Here is a 24219-nt window from a genome sequence, read left to right on the forward strand (position 1 = left end):
TTGATTGGGAAAATCACCCTGAGGGAAAGGACTGGGGGGATCTTGGGGTTCTGAGGAGGAGCTGAGAGTTCTGGGGTGAATCTCTGGGTTCTGGGGCCACTCTCAGGGCCCTGGGGGGACTCTGAGCGTTTTGGGGACACTCTCAGGGTTTTGGGGTGACTCTGGGGTGATTCTTGGGGCTCTGGGTCCCTCAGGGGTCCCTCGGGCTCAGGCCACTCTCAGGGGTCCCTCAGGGTCCCTGTGGGGTCCCTCAGGGTCACTGTGGGGTCCCTCAGGCTCAGGCCACTCTCAGGGGTCCCTCAGGGTCCCTGTGGGGTCCCTCGGGGTCACTGTGGGGTCCCTCAGGCTCAGGCCCCTCTCGGGGTTACTCTGGGGTCACTGTGGGGTCCCTCAGGGTCACTCCAGGGTCTCTCAGGGGTCCCTGTGGGGCTCAGGCCACTCTGGGGTCCCTCTTGGGGTCCCTCACAGGTCCCTCAGGGATCACTATGGGGTCACTGTGGGGGTCACTCAGGGTCCCTCAGGGGGCTCAGCCACTCTTGGGGTCACTGTGGGGGTCACTCAGGGTCCCTCAGCCATTCTTGGGGTCACTCAGGGTCCCTCAGGAGGCTCAGCCACTCTTGGGGTCACTCACGGTCACTGTGGGGTCCCTCAGGGCTCCCCCTCAGGGTCACTCTGGGGTCCCTCTGGTGTCCCTCAGGGGTCTCTGTGGGGTCCCTTGGGGGCTCAGGCCACTCTTGGGGTCCCTCAGGGTCACCATGGGGTCTCTCAGGGGTCATTCTGGAGTCCCTCCGGGTCCCTCCAGGAGCTCAGGCCACTCTCAGGGTCACTCTGGGGTCCCTGTGAGGTCACTCTTGGGGTCACTCCGGGTCCCTCAGGGGGCTCAGGCCAATCTTGGGGTCCCTGTGGGGTCCCTCAGGGGGTCCCTGTGGGGTCACTCTGGGGTCCCTCCAGGGTCCCTGGGGGCTCAGGCCACTCTTGGGGTCCCCCAGGGGTCCTTGTGGGGTTACACTGGGGTCCCTCAGGGTCACTCTCGGGGTCAATGGGGGGGTCCCTGTGGGGTCACTCTGGGATCGCTGTGGGGTCCCTTTGGGGGTCACTCTCGGGGTCAATGGGGGGGTCCCTGTGGGGTCACTCCAGGTCCCTCAGGGGTCCCTCTCAGGGTCCCTCAGGGGTCACTCTGGGATCACTGTGGGGTCACTCCGGGTCCCTCAGGGGTCACTGTGGGGTCCCTTTGGGGTCACTCTGGGTCCCTCTGGGGTCCCTTTGGGGTCACTGTGGGGTCACTCCGGGTCCCTCAGGGGTCACTCTCAGGGTCAATGGGGGGTCCCTCAGGGGTCCCTGTGGGGTCACTCCAGGTCCCTCAGGGTCACTCTGGGATCACTGTGGGGTCCCTCAGGGGTCCCTTTGGGGTCACTCTCGGGGTCAATGTGGGGTCCCTCTGGGGTCCCTTTGGGGTCACTCTGGGATCACTGTGGGGTCACTGTGGGGTCCCTCAGGGTCACTCTCAGGGTCAATGGGGGGTCCCTCTGGGATCACTGTGGGGTCACTCCAGGTCCCTCAGGGTCACTCTGGGATCACTGTGGGGTCCCTCAGGGGTCCCTCTGGGGTCCCTTTGGGGTCACTCCGGGATCACTGTGGGGTCACTGTGGGGTCCCTCAGGGTCACTCTCGGGGTCAATGGGAGGTCCCTTTGGGGTGACTCTCGGGGTCCCTGGGGGTCTCAGCCACTCGTGCGCGGCTCAGTAGAAACCATTGAGTTTATTTGCAGTCACAATGCTTACACTGTTTGCAGCAAACACCCCGACATCAACCAGCATCTGCTCACGCGGGAAAGGACCCAACACACACCAGGGGGGCAAGGGAACGAACAAAAACCCAACCAAATAAAATTAAAATCGACAACAAAAAAAAAAAAAAACAAAAAAAACCAAAACAAAACTAAAATTAAAAAAAAAAAAAGAGAAAAAAAAAAAAATTATAATAAGAGTGTCTGGGAGGAGAAAGTGAAGCCCTCAAAGGCCCCGAGTGTTTTTGGGAGAGCTGAGCAAGAGGGTGCACACGACTAGCAGCAACAATAGTGGGGTACACGGCAAAGGGGCTCCCTCCCCTGGATCCCGGCCTTTGGGGTCCCTCCCCATCCCCAGCATCCTCAGGGGGGCTCTGCAGGAGGAGGGGCCTCGCTGCTGCCAGGGGTGCTCGGGGCTCCCCCTTTGGGAACCCCCCCCGGGGAGGCCCCGCGCTGCCGCCAGCCCCCGCTCCAGCCCGGAAAAATGGGAAAAAAGGGATGGAAAAAGGGGAAAAGAGGGCCCTGGGAGGGGCTACTGCTACAGAGGGGACAGGAGGGACACCCACGAGCAAGCACGAACGGAGGGGTCACGTCATGGCTTCGAGTTCCCAAGAACGAGGGCGAGACGGGACCGGGAAATTGTGATTTTTGAGGGGGGCTTAATAAGAAAAAATATACATTTGGAATTTTACAATGCCTTTTTTTTTTTTTTTTTGCGGTGGTTTTTTTTAATTATTATTATTATTTTTAATCTTTTTTTTTTTGTTGGTTTTTTTTATTATTTTTTTGTGTTGTTTGAGTTTTTGCTTCTCTCTCTCTCTACAGCTTGTCTCACTAAATAGATCTCTGCACTTTCACACAGCCACCCCCTCGCCCACTAAAGCTTCAGGCCACGCTTTCCTCACTCGCATTCACAACCCTCACACCAGCACTGGGTGCACCAGGACTCTGTAAAAATTTCAATCACACTTTGTTTTTTTGTTTTTTTTTATCATTTTGTCATTTTTTTTTATCATCATTTCGATTTTTTTTTGTGTGTTTTTTTTTTTTTGTGATTTTTTTTGCAGTTTTTTTGTCGTGTTTTTTTTTTTTTTTTAATCTTGTTTTTCTGAAACTCAATATAAACCTTGCTCCAAAATGTTATGAAAAAATGTACATGTTTTTTTTTTTTGTTTTGTTTTTTTGTTGTTTTTTTTTTGTTTTGTTTTTATACAAGGCAGGCTTTTCGCAGCGGAGCGCCGCCGGTTCCACATTCCGGCCAGGGAAGGAAAAAGAGAGACACAGACACCTTGGAATTCCTGCACCTGGATTCTGCCCTTCCCACGGGAAAACACCTGCCCAGGTGAGCTCCACCTGCTGCTCCCTCCTCCCTGCGGGCGGGGAGGCCCTGGGGTCGTTCCTGGGCCGGGCCCTGCAGCTGTCAGCTCATCATGTCGTTGCTGTTGACGCCGTAGCTCGAGTTCTTCATGGAGTCGTTGACCTCCCTCCGGAACGCCGACAGGTTCTGGGTGAACCTGGGGGACAGGGGAGAGCAGGTTCCAGCATGACAGGATTCCAGGATTCCATCACACTTCATGGTTCCAGCATTCTATTATTCCATGATTCCATCATTCCACTACGCCATCATTCCATGATTCCATGACTCCAGCATCCCATCACACTTCATGATTCCAGCATTCTACTATTCCATGATTCCATCATTCCACTGCGCCATCATTCCATGATTCCAGCATTCCATCACACTTCATGGTTCCAGCATTCTATTATTCCATGATTCCATCATTCCACTACGCCATCATTCCATGATTCCACGATTCCAGCGTTCCATCACATTCCACCATTCCATGGTTCCATGATTCCACCATCCCATCATTCTAGCATTCCATGATTCCAAGATTCCATCATTCTATCATTCCATTATTCCATCATTCCACCATTCCATGATTCCAGCATTCCATCACCTTCCATCATTCCATGATTCCAGCATTCCATGATTCCAGCATTCCATCATTTCACCATTCCACGATTCTACCATTCATGGCTCCATGATTCCAGCATTCCCTCATTCCATGATTTCATGGCTCCATCACTCCATGATTCCATCACTCCAGCATTCCACTATTCCACCATTCCACCACATTCCATCACTCCATGATTCAACCATTCCATCATTCCATGATTCCATCACTCCAGCATTCTATCATTCCATGATTCCACCATTCCATCATTCCACCAGTCCATGGTTCCATGATTCCACCATTCCATCACTCCATGATTCCATGGCTCCATGATTCCACCATTCCACGATTCCAGCATTCCATCACATTCCATCACTCCATGACTCTACCATTCCATCATTCCATGATTCCACCATTCCATCATTCCACCATTCTGTGATTCCAGCATTCCATGGTTCCATGATTCCACCATTCCATGATTCCACCATTCCACCACTCCACCACTCCATGATTCCACCATTCCATGATTCCACAATTCCACCATTCCATGATTCCACCATTCCCCATCCCATGAAGTGTCCATCTCTGAGCAGCTCCCCCAGGACTCCGTGCTGAGCCCGGGGGTGTCTCCGCACCGAGGATGGGGATCCCCCACTTCCCCTGAAGGGATTTTATCCCACTGGAACGGGGATCTCGGGAAGGAATTCCTGCCTGGGATGGAATTCCCAGAGGAAAATCTGTGGTTTCTCCACCCCTGGAGTGCCCAAAGCCAGCCTGGAGCACCCCTGGTCCCATGGGAGGTGTCCCTGCCCACGGCACTGGATGGGATTTAAGGTCCCTCCCAACCCAAACCATTCCAGCCATGAACCCATGAAGGAATCCCATGGGAAGTTTCAAACTGGAATGGGGATATTGGGAAGGAATTCCCAGAGGAAAATCTGTGGTTTCTCCATTCCTGGAAGCGTCCAAAGCCAGCCTGGAGCACCCCTGGTCCCATGGAAGGTGTGGTGGGAAATACCTGTGGATACTTAGGATCCAACCACAAACCCATGAAGGAATCCCATGTGGAGTTTCAAACTGAAATGGGAATACTGGGAAGGAATTCCCCCGTGTGAGGGTGAGGACAGAATTCCCAGAGGAAAATCTGTGGCTGTCCCTGGATTCCTGGAAGTGTCCCAGGCCAAGTTGGATCCCCCTTGCATGGTGGGAGGTGTGGTGGGAAATACCTGTGGATATTTAGGATCCCTCCCAACCCAAATCATTCCACAATTCCAACCATGAACCCATGAAAGAATCTTTCCATGGGAAGTTTCAAACTGAAACGGGACATTGGGAAGGAATTCCCGGAAGAAAATCTGTGGTTTCTCCATCCCTGGAAGTGTCCCAGGCCAGGTTGGATCCCCTGGCATGGTGGGAAATACCTGTGGGTATTCGGGCTCCCTCCAGGCCCAAGCCCTGCTCTGGCCCATCCCATGGAACGCTATTGCCGTTCCCGTTCCCATTTCTGTTCCCGTTCTCATTCCCATTCCTGTTCCCATTCCCATTCCCATTCCCGTTCCCATTCCTGTTCCCATTCCCGTTCCCATTCCTGTTCCCATTCCCATTCCCGTTCCCATTCCCGTTCCCGTTCCCGTTCCTGTTCCCGTTCCCATTCCCGTTCCCATTCCCGTTCCCGTTCCTGTTCCTGTTCCCGTTCCCATTCCTGTTCCCATTCCCATTCCCGTTCCTGTTCCCGTTCCCATTCCTGTTCCCATTCCCGTTCCCGTTCCCATTCCCGTTCCCATTCCCGTTCCCGTTCCCATTCCCGTTCCCATTCCCGTTCCCGTTCCCATTCCCATTCCCGTTCCTGTTCCCATTCCCATTCCCGTTCCCATTCCCGTTCCCGTTCCCATTCCCATTCCCGTTCGTGTTCCCATTCCCATTCCCGTTCCCATTCCCGTTCCCGTTCCCGTTCCCGTTCCCGTTCCCGTTCCCATTCCCGTTCCCGTTCCCGTTCCCATTCCCGTTCCCGTTCCCATTCCCGTTCCCGTTCCCATTCCCGTTCCGTTCTCATTCCCGTTCCCGTTCCCATTCCCATTCCCATTCCCATTCCCATTCCCGTTCCCGTTGCCGACCTGTCGCGGTTCTTGGTGAGCAGGTTGCGCTCGATGCCCTCCATGAGGTTCTCGAAGCACAGGTGCATGGCCTGCTGCTTCTCCGGGGGCTGGCTGTTCACGATGCTGTTCCGCAGGTCCGAGAAGTACTGCGGAGCCAGGACAGCCAGGGGTTAATTCCCATGGGATCTGGGATTTGGGATCGGGCACAGCCCCCTCGGGGTGCCGGGGATAAGGAGGGAGCATCCCAAAGTATGAGGGGTGGAGGGGATTGATCAGCTCCAAGGAGCTTTCCTGGCCACGGGATCATCCCAAGGACCATCCTGGCTATGGGATCATCCCAAGGATCATCCTGGCTATGGGATCATCCCAAGGATCATCCTGGCTATGGGATCATCCCAAGGAGCTTTCCTGGCCATGGGATCATCCCAAGGACCATCCTGGCCACGGGATCATCCCAAGGACCATCCTGGCTATGGGATCATCCCAAGGAGCTTTCCTGGCCATGGGATCATCCCAAGGACCATCCTGGCTATGGGATCATCCCAAGGACCATCCTGGCCATGGGATCATCCCAAGGATCATCCTGGCTATGGGATCATCCCAAGGACCATCCTGGCTATGGGATCATCCCAAGGATCATCCTGGCCATGGGATCATCCCAAGGACCATCCTGGCTATGGGATCATCCCAAGGACCATCCTGGCCACAGGATCATCCCAAGGACCATCCTGGCCATGGGATCATCCCAAGGAGCTTTCCTGGCTATGGGATCATCCCAAGGACCATCCTGGCTATGGGATCATCCCAAGGACCATCCTGGCTATGGGATCATCCCAAGGAGCTTTCCTGGCTATGGGATCATCCCAAGGACCATCCTGGCTATGGGATCATCCCAAGGATCATCCTGGCCATGGGATCATCCCAAGGACCATCCTGGCTATGGGATCATCCCAAGGATCATCCTGGCTATGGGATCATCCCAAGGACCATCCTGGCTATGGGATCATCCCAAGGAGCTTTCCTGGCCACGGGATCACCCCAAGGACCATCCTGCCCACAGGATCATCCCAAGGACCATCCTGGCCATGGGATCATCCCAAGGACCATCCTGGCCATGGGATCATCCCAAGGATCATCCTGGCCATGGGATCATCCCAAGGATCATCCTGGCTATGGGATCATCCCAAGGATCATCCTGGCTATGGGATCATCCCAAGGACCATCCTGGCCATGGGATCATCCCAAGGATCATCCTGGCTATGGGATCATCCCAAGGACCATCCTGGCCACGGGATCATCCCAAGGACCATCCTGGCTATGGGATCGTCCCAAGGATCATCCTGGCTATGGGATCATCCCAAGGATCATCCTGGCTATGGGATCATCCCAAGGATCATCCTGGCTATGGGATCATCCCAAGGACCATCCTGGCTATGGGATCATCCCAAGGATCATCCTGGCTATGGGATCATCCCAAGGAGCTTTCCTGGCTATGGGATCATCCCAAGGATCATCCTGGCCATGGGATCATCCCAAGGACCATCCTGGCCATGGGATCATCCCAAGGAGCTTTCCTGGCCATGGGATCATTCCAAGGATCATCCTGGCCGTGGGATCATCCCAAGGACCATCCTGGCCATGAGCCCATTCCAAGGGTTTTTGGGAATGCTCTCCTCCTCCATCTGACCCCACCTTATTTTCTGAAAAATCTCTTGGCCCAGGACTCTGCTCCTGGGAAGCTGAGAAGCCTCAGAGAACAATGAAAACAAGAATTCTCTGATTTGCTTCTCCTGAGTTTTGCTGCTTTGGAATGGGGTTGGACATTGTTTAATTGGATTCATGTGAATTGTTTTGACTTCATGACCAATCACAGGCTGTGTTTGGGACTCTGTAAGGAGTCACCAGTTTTTCATTATTGTCTTTTAGCCTTCTGTCTGTATCCATTCTGCATTCTTTAGTATAGCATAATATATATAATATAATATAATATAATATAATATAATATAATGCAATATAATGCAATGCAATTTAATGTAATATACATTATATTATATTCACATTTATATTATATATTTATATTTATTTATATTCATATTATATATTATACCCTATATATTTAATATAAATTTATTAAAATATATATTTTATACATACTATATATTTATATTATACTATTATATTTACCTATATTTATATGATATATTTATATAATTATATGATATAATTATATGATATATTTATATGATATATTTTATATGATATATTTTATATGATATATTTTATATGATATATTTTATATGATATATTTTATATCATAAATATTCTATTCTATTCTATTCTATTCTATTCTATTCTATTCTATTCTATTCTATTCTATTCCATTCCATTCCATTCCATTCCATTCCATTCCATTCATAAATTGGCCTTCCAAGAACATGGAGTCAGATTCATCCCTTCCTCCCTCGGCAGACACCCCACAAATCCCAGCCTCCCTGAAGCCTTTTCCAGCGGGGATGGGTCCCTCACCTTCTCGTTGAGCAGGATGAGGCCCAGCAGGGGCCGGGACATGGACCACTGGTTCCGGCAGTCCTCGAAGATGATGATGTTCAGCACCGTCGAGAGCATCTGGCACGGGGAGCCAAGGGTTAAAGGCAGCCCCTCCATCCCATCCCACGGATCCTGTCCCAATCCCACGGATCCCATGGATCCCGATCCCATGGATCCCATCCTATCCCAATCCCATGGATCCCATGGATCCCAATACCACGGATCCCATGGATCCCATCCTATCCCAATACCACGGATCCCATGGATCCCAATCCCATGGATCCCATGGATCTCATCCCATCCCAATCCCATGGATCTCATGGATCCCGAATCCCATCCCATCCCATGGATCCTGTCCCAATCCCACAGATCCCATGGATCCCAATACCATGGATCCCATCCTATCCCGATCCCATGGATCCCATGGATCTCATCCCATCCCAATCCCGTGGATCCCATCCCATGGATCTCATGGATCTCGAATCCCATCCCTTCCCATGGATCCCATGGATCCATCTCATGGATCCCATCCCACTCCCGTGGATCCCATGGATCCCATCCCATGGATCCCATTCCATGGATCCCATCCCAATCCTGTGGATCTCATCCCACTCCCGTGGATCCCATGGATCTCATGGATCCCATCCCATGGATCCCATCCTAATCCTGTGAATCTCATGGATCCTATCCCACTCCCATGGATCCCATTACATGGATTCCATCCCAATACCATAGGTTCTATGGATCTCATGGACCCCATTCCACTCCCATGGATCTCATGGATCCCATCCTATGGATCCCATCCCAACACCATGGATCCCATGGAGCACATGGATCCCATCCCATGGATCCCATCCTAATCCTGTGGATCTCATGGATCCTATCCCACTCCCATGGATCCCATTACATGGATTCCATCCCAATACCATGGAATCCATGGAGCTCATGGATCCCATCCCATGGATCCCATTCCATGGATTCCATCCCAACACCATGGATCCCATGGGGCTCATGGACCCCATCCCACTCCCATGGATCTCATGGATCCCATCCTATGGATCCCATCCCAATACCATGGGTTCCATGGAGCTCATGGATCCTATTCCACTCCCATGGATACCATGGATCTCATGGATCCCATTCCATGGATTCCATCCCACTCCCATGGATTCCGTTACATGGATCCCATCCCAACACCATGGATCCCATGGATCTCATGGATCCCATCCTATGGATCCCATCCCAACACCATGGATCCCATGGATCTCATGGATCTCATCCTATGGATCCCATCCCAACACCATGGATCCCATGGATCTCATCCTATGGATCCCATCCCACTCCCATGGATCCCATGGGGCTCATGGATCCCATCCCACTCCCATGGATCCCCATACCATGAATCCCATTCCATCCCAAATCCCACCCCAGCTCCCTCCTCGCTCCAGGATTTGGGAATCTCCTGGAGACCCAAGGTTCTGGAGCTCTGAGCACCGGCACCCAATGAATTCTGAGGGGTTTTGGGGCTCTTCCGTTGTTTTTGGGGCTCTCCAGGTGTTTTTCAGAGCCCCCAGGTACATTTTGGAGCCCCCAGGTGAATTTTGACCTCCTCAGTTGTTTTTTGGTGTCCCCAGGTTATCTTTGGGCCTCCTCAGGTGTTTTTCAGAGCCCCCAGGTGCATTTTGAAGCCCTCAGGTGCATTTTGTGGACCCCAGGTGTATTTTGGAGCCCCCCAGGTGCATTTTGAAGCCCCCCAGGTGCATTTTGAAGCCCCCAGGTGCATTTTGAAGCCCCCCAGGTGTATTTTGAAGCCCCCTGGTACATTCTGTAGACCCCAGGTATATTTTGGCCCCCCCAGGTGTATTTTGGAGCCCCCTGGCACATTTTGAAACCCCCTGGTGCATTTTGGAGCCCCCCAGGTACATTCTGTAGACCCCAAGTATATTTTGAAGCCCCCAGGTGCACTTTGAAGCCCCCTGGTGCACTTTGAAGCCCCCAGGTGTATTTTGAAGCCCCCAGGTACATTTTGTAGACTCCAGGTACATTTTGAAGCCCCCAGGTGCATTTTGAAGCCCCCAGGTGTATTTTGAAGCCCCCCAGGTGCATTTTGAAGCCCCCAGGTGTATTTTGAAGCCCCCTGGTGCACTTTGAAGCCCCCAGGTGCATTTTGAAGCCCCCAGGTGCATTTTGAAGCCCCCAGGTGTATTTTTTACCCCCCCAGGTGTATTTTTTATATTTTTTACCCCCCCAGGTGTATTTTTTACCCCCCAGGTGCATTTTGAAGCCCCCAGGTGCATTTTGGAGCCCCCAGGTGTATTTTTTATATTTTTTACCCCCCCAGGTGTATTTTTTACCCCCCCCAGCTGTATTTTTTTATATTTTTCACCCCCCCAGGCGTGCTGGGGCTGACCTGCTGGATCATCTCGGGGTGCTGCTGCATGATGTGCAGGAAGCGATCGCTCTCCTGGGCCAGGGGCGTCGATCTCTTCTTGGTGCTGCGCGAGAGCTGCTTGAACAGGTAGGTGACGATGTGGTCCAGGCAGGAGCAGCAGCCCGTGCACACCATGGTGTCTGAGGGGACAGGGGGGACAAATGAGAGTTTGGGGGGAAAAATGGGGGTTTTGGGGGAAAAAACGGGGGTTTCGGGGAGAATATGGGGAAAAAATGGGAAAAAAACGGGGGTGTTGGGGGGAATATGGGGAAAAATTGGGAAAAAAATGAGGGTTTTGGGGGAAAAAACCAAGAGTTTGGAGGGGGGGAAATGGGGGTTTGGGAAGGGAAAATGGGGAAAAAATGGGGGGGAAAAATGGGGTTTGGGGGAAAAAAATGGGATTTCTGGGGGATATAGGGAAAAATGGGGAAAAATGGGGGTTTTGGGGGGAAAAAACCAAGAGTTTGGAGGGAGGGAAATGGGGGTTTGGGAAGGGAAAATAGGGAAAAAAATGGAGGGGGGGAAATGGGGTTTGGGGGAAAAAAATGGGATTTCTGGGGGGATATAGGGAAAAATGGGGGTTTTGGGGGAAAAAACGGGGGTTTCGGGGGGAATATGGGGAAAAATTAGGAAAAAAATGGGGGTTTGGGGGGGAATACGGGAAAAATTGGGAAAAAATGGGGGTTTTGGGGGGAAAAAACCAAGAGTTTGGAGGGGGGGAAATGGGGGTTTGGGAAGGGAAAATGGGGAAAAAATGGAGGGGGGGAAAAATGGGGTTTGGGGGAAAAAATGGGGTTTCTGGGAGAATATAGGGAAAAATGGGGGTTTGGGAAGGGAAAATGGGGAAAAAATGGGGGGGGGGGAAATGGGATTTCTGGGGGGAATATAGAGAAAAAATGGGGAAAAATGGGGGTTTGGGGGAAAAAAAAGGGGGTTTGTGAAGGGAAAATGGGGGAGGGAAAAGGGGGAAAAAAAGGGGAAAAATGGGAGGGAAAAGGGGGGAAAAATGGGGGAAAATGGAAGAAAATGGGAAAAAAAAACGGGGGAAAATGGGGATTTAGATGGAAAAAAGAGGATTTGGGGGGAAAATGGGGAAAAATGGGGTTTTGGAGGAAAATAAAGTGGAAGTGTCTAAGGGCAGGTTGGGGTAATCTGGGATTGTGGAAGGCATCCCTTGGATTGGGACTAAAATCCTTTCCAAGCCCAACCATCCCAAAATTCCACCAATTCCCAGAACTGTAAATTCTTGGCGGGATCAGTGAAGGAACCACCGCTCCAAATTCTCCAAATGCCAGCTCCAAATTCCAAACCCCACATGGAAAACGGGGTTTTCAACCCTGACTTCTCGACAAATCCCAGGAAAACTCCACCCCAAATCCCAGGAAAACTCCACCCCAAATCCCAGGAAAAGCAGCAGGATTACCCAGGGCGGTGAGGCCCTCGGAGATGGAGGACAGGATGTACATGATGACGTGGGGCTCCAGGCTGGCAATGAAGTTCATGTGGTCCTGGGTGAGCACTTCCAGCAGGGAATAGTAGGATTGGCTGAGCTTGGGATAATCCTGCAGGAAAAGCAGGAAAAATCGGCTTGGTTTTCCTGGAAGAGTCAAATTCCTACATCCAGCCTGTCGTGAAACAGCTGGAATGTGCTGCTGGATCTCCTGGGAAGAACTGAGCAAGGATTCTGAATCCCAGAAAATTTGTGTTCCAAGAAATTTCCTATTTCCCTCTCTCTCCCATTCCAACATTTCCCATTCCAACATTTCCCATTTTCCTCCTCTCTCCCATTTCACCATTTCCCATTTTCCCTCTCCCTCCCATTCCAACATTTCCCATTTTCCTTCTCTCCCATTCCAACATTTCCCATTTCCTTCTCTCTCCCATTTCACCATTTCCCATTTCCTTCTCTCCCATCCTCCATTTCCCATTTTCCTTCTCTCTCCCATTCCAGCATTTCCCATTTTCCTTCTCTCTCCCATTCCAACATTTCCCCTTTTCCTTCTCCCTCCCATTCCAACATTTCCCATTTCCCTCTCTCTCCCATTCCACCATTTCCCATTTTCCTTCTCCCTCCCATTCCACCATTTCCCATTTTCCTTCTCCCTCCCATTCCAACATTTCCCATTTTCCTTCTCCCTCCCATTCCAACATTTCCCATTTTCCTTCTCTCCCATTCCACCATTTCCCATTTCCCTCTCTCTCCCATTCCAACATTTCCCATTTTCCTTCTCTCCCATTCCACCATTTCCCATTTCCCTCTCTCTCCCATTCCAACATTTCCCATTTTCCTTCTCTCCCATTCCAACATTTCCCATTTTCCTTCTCTCTCCCATTCCAACATTTCCCATTTCCTTCTCTTTCCCATTCCAACATTTCCCATTTTCCTTCTCTCTCCCATTCCAACATTTCCCATTCCACCATTTCCCATTTTCCTCCTCTCTCCCATTCCAACATTTCCCATTTTCCTTCTCCCTCCCATTCCAACATTTCCCATTTTCCTCCTCTCTCCCATTCCAACATTTTCCTTCTCCCTCCCATTCCAACAGTTCCCATTTCCCTCTCTCCCATTCCACCATTTCCCATTTCACCATTTCCCATTTTCCCTCTCCCTCCCATTCCAACATTTCCCATTTTCCTCCTCTCTCCCATTCCAACATTTCCCTTCTCTCTCCCATTCCACCATTTCCCATTTCCTCCTCTCTCCCATTCCACCATTTCCCTTTTCCTCCTCTCTCCCATTCCAACATTTCCCATTTTCCTTCTCTCTCCCATTCCAACATTTCCCATTTTCCTCCTCTCTCCCATTCCACCATTTCCCATTTCCTTCTCTCTCCCATTTCACCATTTCCCATTTTCCTTCTCCCTCCCATTCCAACATTTCCCATTTCCTCCTCTCTCCCATTCCACCATTTCCCATTTTCCCTCTCTCTCCCATTCCACCATTTCCAATTCCACCATTTCCCATTTCCCTCTCTCCCATTCCACCATTTCCCATTTTCCTTCTCTCTCCCATTCCACCATTTCCCATTTTCCTCCTCCCTCCCATTCCACCATTTCCCATTTCCTTCTCTCTCCCATTCCACCATTTCCCATTTTCCCTCTCTCTCCCATTCCACCATTTCCAATTCCACCATTTCCCATTTCCCTCTCTCCCATTCCACCATTTCCCATTTCCTTCTCTCTCCCATTCCACCATTTCCCATTTTCCTTCTCTCTCCCATTCTATTCCACATTCCCTGCTCTATCCAATCACTTTCCCCACTTTTTATTTTTTCCAGGGAAAATCTGGGAATTGGGATGGGATTTCAAACCCATTCCCACCCAAAATTTGGGAATTATTTATGTGGCTCCTTTTCAACCCAAACCATTCCGTAATTGCATGAATTCCAAACTGGGCGGGATTTCAAACCCATTCCCACCCAAAATCTGGGAATTGTGATGGGATTTCCCACCCAAAATCTGGGAATTGGGATGGAATTTCAAACCCAAAGTTTGGGAATTGTGATGGGATTTCAAACCCAAAATCTGGGAATTGGGATGGGATTTCCCACCCAAAATCTGGGAATTGTAACAGGATTTCAAACCCAAAATCTGGGAATTGTGATGGGATTTCAAACCCAAAATCTGGGAATTGTGATGGGATTTCCCACCCAAAATCTGGGAATTGTGATGGGATTTCAAACCCCTTTCCACCTGAATCTGGGAATTGGGATGGGATTTCCCACCCAAAATCTGGGAATTGGGATGGGATTTCAAACCCATTCCCACCCAGAATTCGGGAATTATTCCTGTGCTTCTTCTCCAACCCTCACCCACAGGGAGTGGGAATGGATGAGATTTAAAACCCATTGCAACCCAAAATCTGGGAATTGTGATGGGACTTCAAACCCATTCCCACCAAAAATCTGGGAACTGGGATGGGATTTCAAACCCAAAACCTGGGAATTGGGATGGGATTTCAAACCCATTCCCACCCAAAATCTGGGAATTCTTCCTGTGCTTCACCCAGAGCCTGCTGCCACTGCCCATTCCCTGCCCCAAGCCCTTCATCCCTCCTTCCTCTCCTCCAGCTTTTCCTGGGATGGAACTGGAATTCCCAGGACGGAACTGGAATTCCTGGGGACGGAACTGGAATTCCCGGGGACGGAACTGGAATTCCCGGGGATGGAATTGGAATTCCCAGGGATGGAACTGGAATTCCCGGGATGGAATTGGAATTCCTGGGGACGGAACTGGAATTCCCAGGGACGGAATTGTAATTCCTGGGACGGAACTGGAATTTCCCAGGATGGAACTGGAATTCCTGGGGACAGAACTGGAACTCCCGGGGACTGGAACTGGAATTCCCAGGATGGAACTGGAATTCCCGGGGCTGTCTCTGGAATTCCCGGGGAAGGAACTGGAATTCCCGGGGAAGGAACTGGAATTCCTAGGATGGAACTGGAATTCCCGGGGACGGAATTGGAATTCCCAGGACAGAACTGGAATTCCCAGGGACGGAGCTGGAATTCCCAGGATGGAACTGGAATTCCCAGGATGGAACTGGAATTCCTGGGGACAGAACTGGAATTCCCAGGATGAAACTGGAATTCCTGGGGACAGAACTGGAATTCCCGGGATGAACTGGAATTCCCAGGGACGGAACTGGAATTCCTGGGGACAGAACTGGAATTCCCAGGACGGAACTGGAATTCCCTGGGATGGAACTGGAATTCCCAGGATGAATTGGAATTCCCGGGGCTGTCTCTGGAATTCCCAGGATGGAGCTGGAATTCCCGGGGCGGCGCTCGGGGCTATCTCTGGAATTCCCGGGGATGGATCTGGAATTCCCGGGGACGGAACTGGAATTGCCAGGATGGAGCTGGAATTCCCAGGATGGAACTGGAATTCCCGGGGACTGGAACTGGAATTCTCAGGACGGAGCTGGAATTCCTGGGATGGAATTGGAATTCCCGGGGACGGAACTGGGAACTGGAATTCCCGGGGCTGTCTCTGGAATTCCCAGGGACAGAACTGGAATTCCTAGGGATGGAACTGGAATTCCCAGGATGGCATTTGGGGCTGTCTCTGGAATTCCCGGGCCATCTCTGGAATTCCCGGGGCTGTCTCTGGAATTCCCAGGGCTGTCTCTGGAATTCCCGGGCCATCTCTGGAATTCCCAGGGCTGTCTCTGGAATTCCGGGCTGTCTCTGGAATTCCCGGGGCCGTCTCTGGAATTCCCAGGGACAGAACTGGAATTCCCAGGGATGGAGCTGGAATTCCCAGGATGGCATTTGGGGCTGTCTCTGGAATTCCCGGGGCTGTCTCTGGAATTCCCAGGATGGAGGTGGAATTCCTGGGATGGAATTGGAATTCCCGGGCCATCTCTGGAATTCCCAGGGCTGTCTCTGGAATTCCCGGGGCTGTCTCTGGAATTCCCGGGCCATCTCTGGAATTCCCGGGCCATCTCTGGAATTCCCGGGCTGTCTCACCAGGAGGTCGCTGTGCGGGATGGAGAGCAGCAGTTTGATGAAGGTCTGCAGGGCGTTGTCCAGCGCGTCGTCCCCGTAGAGCCGGAAGACGCCGAAGTTGACGTAGCTGCCGCTGAGCGCCGCCTTCAGCATGGAGAAGCAGATGGAGATTCCCTTCAGCTTCAGCGCGTACACCTGGTCCTTGGGCACCTCGCCCAGCGTCAGGATGCGATTCCCTGCGGGAATTCCGGCTCGGGATCACCACTCCCATCCCGCCCCGGGGTTCCAAAGCCATTCCAACCCAAACTATTCAATGATCCATTGAATTCCAAGCTGGATGGGATTGCAAATCCACTCCAACCCGGAACTGGGTAATAGGGATGGCATTTAAATCCATTCCAACTCAAACTATTAAACGATCCCATAAATTCCAAACTGGATGGCGTTCCAAATCCATTCCAACCCAAAATCTGGGAACTGGGATGGGATTTCAAATCCATTCCAACCCAAGCCATTCCATTCCCTTCAGCTTCAGCACCTACACCTGGTCCTTGGGCACCTCGCCAGGATGCGATTCCCTGCGGGAATTCCAGCTCGGGATCACCATTCCCATCCCACCCTGGTATTCCAAATCCATTCCAAGCCATTCCATCCAAACTAGACTCGATTTAAAATCTATTCCAACCCAAAGTCTGGGAATCCCAAACTGAATGGGATTCCAAATCCATTCCATTCCCTTCAGCTTCAGCGCCTACACCTGGTCCTTGGGCACCTCGCCCAGCGTCAGGATGCGATTCCCTGCGGGAATTCCGGCTCAGGATCACCACTCCCATCCCGCCCCGGGGTTCCAAATCCATTCCAACCCAAGATATTCAATGATCCATTGAATTCTAAGCTGGATGGGATTGCAAATCCACTCCAACCCAGAACTGGGTAATTGGGATGGCATTTAAATCCATTCCAACTCAAACTATTAAACGATCCCATAAATTCCAAACTGGATGGGATTCCAAATTGATTCCAACCCAAAATCTGGGAACTGGGATGGGATTTCAAATCCATTCCAACCCAAGCCATTCCATTCCCTTCAACTTCAGCACGTACACCTGGTCCTTGGGCACCTTGACCAGCGTCAGGATGCGATTCCCTGCGGGAATTCCGGCTCGGGATCACCACTCCCATCCCACCCCGGGGTTCCAAAGCCATTCCAACCCAAAATCTGGGAATCGGGATGGGATTTCAAATCCATTCCAACCCAAAATCTGGGAATCGGGATGGGATTTCAAATCCATTCCAACCCAAGCCATTCCATTCCCTTCAGCTTCAGCGCCTACACCTGGTCCTTGGGCACCTTGACCAGCGTCAGGATGTGATTCCCTGCAGGAATTCTGTCCCGGGATCACCACTCCCATCCCGCCCTGGGGTTCCAAATCCATTCCAACCCAAGATATTCAATGATCCATTGAATTCCAAGCTGGATGGGATTGCAAATCCACTCCAATCTGGAACTGGGTAATTGGGATGGGGTTTAAATTCCATTCCAAGTCAAAATTTGGGAACTGGGATGGGATTTCAAATCCATTCCAACTCAAACTATTAAATGATCCCATAAATTCCAAACTGGATGGGATTCCAAATCCATTCCAACCCAAAATCTGGGAACTGGGATGGGATTCCAAATCCATTCTAACGCAATCCATTCCATTCCCTTCAGCTTCAGCGCCTACACCTGGTCCTTGGGCACCTCGCCAGGATGCGATTCCCTGCGGGAATTCCAGACCAGGATCACCACTCCCATCCCGCCCCAGGGTTGAAAATCCATTCCAACCCAAACTATTCAATGATCTCTTGAATTCCAAGCTGGATGGGATTGCAAATTCACTCCAACCCAGAACTGGGTAATTGGGATGGGGTTTAAATCCATTCCAACTCAAACTATTAAACGATCCCATAAATTCCAAACTGGATGGGGTTCCAAATCCATTCCAACCCAAAATCTGGGAACTGGGATGGGATTTCAAATCCATTCCAACCCAAAATCTGGGAACTGGGATGGGATTCCAAATCCATTCCAACCCAAGCCATTCCATTCCCTTCAGCTTCAGCGCGTACACCTGGTCCTTGGGCACCTCGCCCAGCGTCAGGATGCGATTCCCTGCGGGAATTCCGGCTCGGGATCACCACTCCCATCCCGCCCCGGGGTTGAAAATCCATTCCAACCCAAAATCTGGGAATCGGGATGGGATTTCAAATCCATTCCAACCCAAAATCTGGGAACTGGGATGGGATTTCAAATCCATTCCATTCCCTTCATCATCAGTATTTACACCTGGTCCTTGGGCACCTTGCCAGGATGTGATTCCCTGTGGGAACTATGGCTTGGGATCACCATTCCCATCCCACCCTGGGGTTCCAAAGCCATTCCGAGCCATTCCATCCAAACTAGACTCGATTTAAATTCCATTCCAAGTCAAAATTTGGGAATTGGGATGGGATTTCAAATCCATTCCAACCCAAAATCTGGGAATCAGGATGGGATTTCAAATCCATTCCAACCCAATCCATTCCATTCCCTTCAGCTTCAGCGCCTACACCTGGTCCTTGGGCACCTCGTCAGGATGCGATTCCCTGCGGGAATTCCGGCTCAGGATCACCATTCCCATCCCACCCCGGGGTTCCAAATCCATTCCAACCCAAGATATTCAATGATCCATTGAATTCCGAGCTGGATGGGGTTTCAAATCCACTCCAACCCAGAACTGGGTAATTGGGATGGGGTTTAAATTCCATTCCAAGTCAAAATTTGGGAATTGGGATGGGATTCCAAGTCCATTCCAACCCAAAATCTGGGAATTATTTACATGGTTCCTTTCCAACCCAAACCATTCCATGATCATTTGAATTCCAAACTGGTCAGGATTTAAAATCCATTCTGACCTGAAATCTGGGAATTATTTACATGGTTCCTTTCTAACCCAAACCATTCCATGATCCCTTGAATTCCAAACTGGATGGAATTTAAAATCCATTCGAAGCCAAAATCTGGGAACTGGGATGGGATTTCAAATCCTTTCCAACCTGAAATCTGGGAAATATTTACATGGTTCCTTTCCAACCCAAACCATTCCATCATCCAGGACGTTTCCAGGATTTATCCATGGATGAACCCAGTATGAATCAAGGATTTATCCATGGATTAATCCAGGATTTTTCCAGGATGAAACCAGAATTTATCCATGCATGAATCCAGGAGGTTTCCATGGATGAATCCATGAGTTTTCCAGGATGCTTCCAGGATGAATCCAGGATTTATCCATGGATTAATCCAGGATGTTTCTAGGATTAATCTATGGATTTCTCCAGGATGAATCCAGGATATTTCCATGGATGCATCCATGATTTTTCCAGGATGTTTCCAGGATGAACCCAGGATTTTTCCAGAATGAACCCAGGATGTTTCCAGGATGAATCCATGGATGAATCCAGGATATTTCCATGGATGCATCCATGATTTTTCCAGGATTTATCCATGGATTAATGCAGGATGAATCCAGGATTTTTCCAGGATGCTTCCAGGATGTTTCCAGGATTTATCCATGGATTAATGCAGGATGAATCCAGGATACTTCCATGGACGCATCCATGATTTTTCCAGGATGTTTCCAGGATTTCTCCAGGATGAATCCAGGATTTTTCCAGGATGCTTTCAGGATGAATCCAGGATTTATCCATGGATTAATCCAGGATGTTTCCAGGATTTATCCATAGATTTCTCCAGGATGAATCCAGGATATTTCCATGGATGCATCCATGATTTTTCCAGGATTTATCCATGGATTAATGCAGGATGAATCCAGGATACTTCCATGGATGCATCCATGATTTTTCCTGGATGTTTCCAGGATGAACCCAGGATTTCTCCAGGATGAACCCAGGATTTTTCCAGGATGAATCCATGGATGAATCCAGGATATTTCCATGGATGCATCCATGATTTTTCCAGGATGCATCCACGATTTCTCCAGGATGTTTCCAGGATTTCTCCAGGATGAATCCAGGATTTTTCCAGGATGCTTCCAGGATGAATCCAGGATTTATCCATGGATGAACCCAGGATATTTCCAGGATGAACCCAGGATTTTTCCAGGATGAATCCATGGATGAATCCAGGATATTTCCATGGATGCATCCATGATTTTTCCAGGATGTTCCCAGGATGAACCCATGACGAATCCAGGATTTATCTGGGAATTTTTCCATGGATGCAGCCCAGGCAGCTGCAGGATCCCTCACCGTAGGTCGTGATCATCTTGCTGGTCTCCCGGAAAAGCAGGATCCCGTTGGGAGAGGAGACGTCGAACTGCAGCCGTTGGGATCTGCAGGAAAAACAGGGAATGCTCAGAGCCAGGGAGCTGCTCCAGGCCTGCAGGGAGCTGGGAATGTTCCCCTGGAGAAGGGAAATTCCAGGGAGAGCTTCCAGCACATTCCAGAGCCTGGAGGGGCTCCAGGAGAGCTGCAGAGGGATTTGGGATAAGGGATGGACACAGGATTGGGAAAGGGGAGATTGGATGGAAGGAATTCCTGGCTGGGATGGAATTCCCAGAAATGCTGTGGATGCCTGGGAGTGTCTAAGGAAAGGTGGGAGAAAGGGAGGATCCAAGGAAATCTTGGAGCACATTCCAGAGCCTGGAGGGGCTCCAGGAGAGCTGGAGAGGATTTGGGACAAAGATGGAGGGTCAGGACACAGGAAAAGGGGGGATTTGATGGGATTTTGGGAAGGAATTCCTGGCTGGGAGGGTGGGGAGGGGCTGGGCTGGAATTCCCAGAGGAGCCAAGGCTGCCCCTGGATCCCTGGGAGTATCCAAGGAAAGGTGGGAAAAAGGGAAGGATCCAAGGAGATCTTGGAGCCCCTTCCAGAGCCTGGAGGGGCTCCAGGAGAGCTGGAGAGGATTTGGGACAAGGGATGGAGGGACAGGACACAGGGAATGGATTTAAACTGGGAAAGGGGAAATTTGATGGGAATTTGGGAAGGAATTCCTGGCTGGGAGGGTGGGAAGGGCTGGGATGGAATTCCCAGAGGAGCCAAGGCTGCCCCTGGATCCCTGGGAGTGTCCAAGGAAAGGTGGGAAAAAGGGAGGATCCAAGGAAATCTTGGAGAACCTTCCAAGGCCTAAAGGGGAGAGCTGGAGAGGGATTTGGGATAAGGGATGGAGGGTCAGGACACAGGAAAAGGGGGGATTTGATGGGATTTGGGAAGGAATTCCTGGCTGGGAGGGTGGGGAGGGGCTGGGATGGAATTCCCAGAGGAGCCAAGGCTGCCCCTGGATCCCTGGGAGTGTCCAAGGAAAAGTGGGAAAAAGGGAAGGATCCAAGGAAATCTTGGAGCACCTTCCAGAGCCTGGAGGGGCTCCAGGAGAGCTGGAGAGGATTTGGGACAAGGGATGGAGGGACAGGACACATCTCTGATTTTTGGGAATCTCCTACCTGTTCTAAATGGGAATCTGGGGGGAAAATGGGGAAAAAATGGGGATTTGGGGAAAAAATGGAGATTTGGGGAAAATCATGAGGGGTTTGGGGGCAATGATCACACAGCGGGGGTGAAAAGAGCCCTCCCAAGGCCCAGAATTCCATGGAATCCTGGAGTTTTGGGAATCTCCTACCTGTTACAAATGGGAATTTGGGGGGAAAATGGGGAAAAAATGGGGATTTGGGGAAAAAAATGGAGATTTGGGGAAAATCATGAGGGGTTTGGGGGCAACGACCACACAGTGGGGGATGAAATAAACCCTTTCCAATGCTCAGAATTCCATGAAATCCTGGATTTTTGGGTATCTCCTACCTGTTATAAATGGCAATTTGGGGATAAAATGGGGAAAAAAATGGGGATTTGGTGAGGGGGAAATGAGGAAGAAATGGGGATTTGGGGAAACTCATGAGGGGTTTGGGTGCAACAACCACACGGGGGGGGATGAAATAAACCCTTTCCAATGCTCAGAATTCCATGGAATCCTGGATTTTCGGGAATCTCCTACCTGGTATAAATTGGGTTTGTGAGGAAAAATGGGATTTGGGGGAAAAAAATAGGGATTTGAGGGGAAAATGGGGAAAAAAAGGGGAATTGATGGGGGGGAAGTAGGGAAAATCATGAGGGGTTTGGGGGCAACAACCACACGGGGGGGGGGGGGGGGGGATGAAATAAACCCTTTCCAATGCTCAGAATTCCATGAAATCCTGGATTTTTGGGAATCTCCTACCTGTTACAAATGGGAATTTGGGGGGAAAATGGGGGAAAACAATGGGGATTTGATGGGGAGGAAGTGGGGAGAAATTCGGGATTTGGGGAAAATCATGAGGGGTTTGGGGGCAACGACCACACAGGGAGGGATGAAATGAGCCCTCCCAAGGCCCAGAATTCCATGGAATCCTGGATTTTTGGGAATCTCCTACCTGTTCTAAATGGGAATTTGGGGGTAAAATGGGGAAGAAATGAGGATTTGGGGAAAAAAGTGGAGATTTGGGGAAAATCATGAGGGGTTTGGGTGCAACAACTACACGGGGGGGATGAAATAAACCCCTCCCAAGGCTCAGAATTCCATCAAATTTCTGATTTTTGGGAATCTCCTACCTGTTCTAAATGGGGTTTGTGAGGAAAAATGGGATTTGGGGGAAAATGGGGAAAAAATAGGGATTTGATGGAGGGAAATGGGGATTTGGGGGCAACAACCACACAGTGGGGGATGAAATGAGCCCTCCCAAGGCCCAGAATTCCATGGAATTTCTGATTTTTGGGAATCTCCTACCTGTTCTAAATGGGAATTTGGGGGTAAAATGGCGGGGGGGGGGAATGGGGATTTGATGGGGAGGATTTGGGGAGAAATTCGGGATTTGGGGAAAATCATGAGGGGTTTGGGGGCAATGATCACACAGTGGGGGATGAAATGAGCCCTCCCAATGCCCAGAATTCCATGGAATTCCGGGTTTTTGGGAATTCCTACCTGTTGTGGACCAGCTCAGCCATGAGTTTGAGGACGGGCGTGGTGCAGGCGGGGTCGTGGTACCAGAGCTCGATGGCTCTCTGCAGGATGGGCATGTACGAGGGGTAACTGCCGGGAATTAAGGAATTCCCGCTTTTCCAGGCCCAAATTCCACGGGAACCCAACATCCCATGAGGGCAGCAGGGCAGGGCGGGGCTCAGGGTGGCGCCAGGATGAAGTTTGGGGTTGGTTTTTTTTGGGGTTGGTTTTTTGGGGTTGGTTTTTTTGGGGTTGTGATCGGTGGGTTCTGAATCGTGGAGAAAATGAGAGGAGTGGGAGGTGTCAGGGAATGGGATTTCCAGAGGGATCCTGGGATTCTGGGATTTGGGATCAGGATTTGGGATCAGGATGGGGATTGGGATCGGGATCAGGATTGGGATCAGGATTTGGGATTAGAATTTGGGATTTGGGATCAGGATCAGGATCTGGGATCAGAATCAGAATCAGGATTGGGGATCAGGATCAGGATTTGGGATTAGGATTCGGGATTTGGGATCAGGATCAGGATTGGAATCAGGATCAGGATTGGGATTGGGATCACGACCGGAATCAGGATTGGGATCAGGATTTGGGATCAGGATCAGGATTTGGGATTAGAATTCGGGATTTGGGATCAGGATCAGGATCGGGATTTGGGATCAGGATGGGGATTGGGATCGGGATCAGGATTGGGATCAGGATTTGGGATTAGAATTCGGGATTTGGGATCAGGATCAGGATCGGGATTTGGGATGGGATCAGGATTTGGGATCTAGATCAGGGTTTGGGATCAGGATCAGGATCAGGGTTTGGGATGATATCAGGATTTGGATCAGGGATTGGGATCAGGATCAGGGTTGGGATCAGGATCAGGATTTGGGATCAGGATCTGGGATCAGGGTTTGGGATCAGGATCAGGGTTTGGGATCAGGGTTTGGG

The 24219-nt window shown here is 50.5% G+C and overlaps 1 protein-coding gene across 1 annotated transcript in view; it reads right to left on the reverse strand.

Annotated features, from left to right (window-relative positions):
• Positions 1-1738: 1738 nt before the first annotated feature.
• The window catches only part of XPO7 (exportin 7), a 91233-nt gene continuing 68752 nt past the window's right edge, over positions 1739-24219 (reverse strand). Inside the window, 8 exon segments of the mRNA XM_077191644.1 lie at positions 1739-3299; positions 5858-5985; positions 8366-8464; positions 10797-10957; positions 12241-12379; positions 16289-16503; positions 20561-20643; positions 23263-23370. Coding sequence (XP_077047759.1) covers positions 3206-3299; positions 5858-5985; positions 8366-8464; positions 10797-10957; positions 12241-12379; positions 16289-16503; positions 20561-20643; positions 23263-23370 — 1027 coding nt within the window. The 3' untranslated portion in view covers positions 1739-3205.

The sequence above is a fragment of the Agelaius phoeniceus genome, chromosome 30, assembly GCF_051311805.1.
Source record: "Agelaius phoeniceus isolate bAgePho1 chromosome 30, bAgePho1.hap1, whole genome shotgun sequence".
NCBI lineage: Eukaryota > Metazoa > Chordata > Aves > Passeriformes > Icteridae > Agelaius > Agelaius phoeniceus.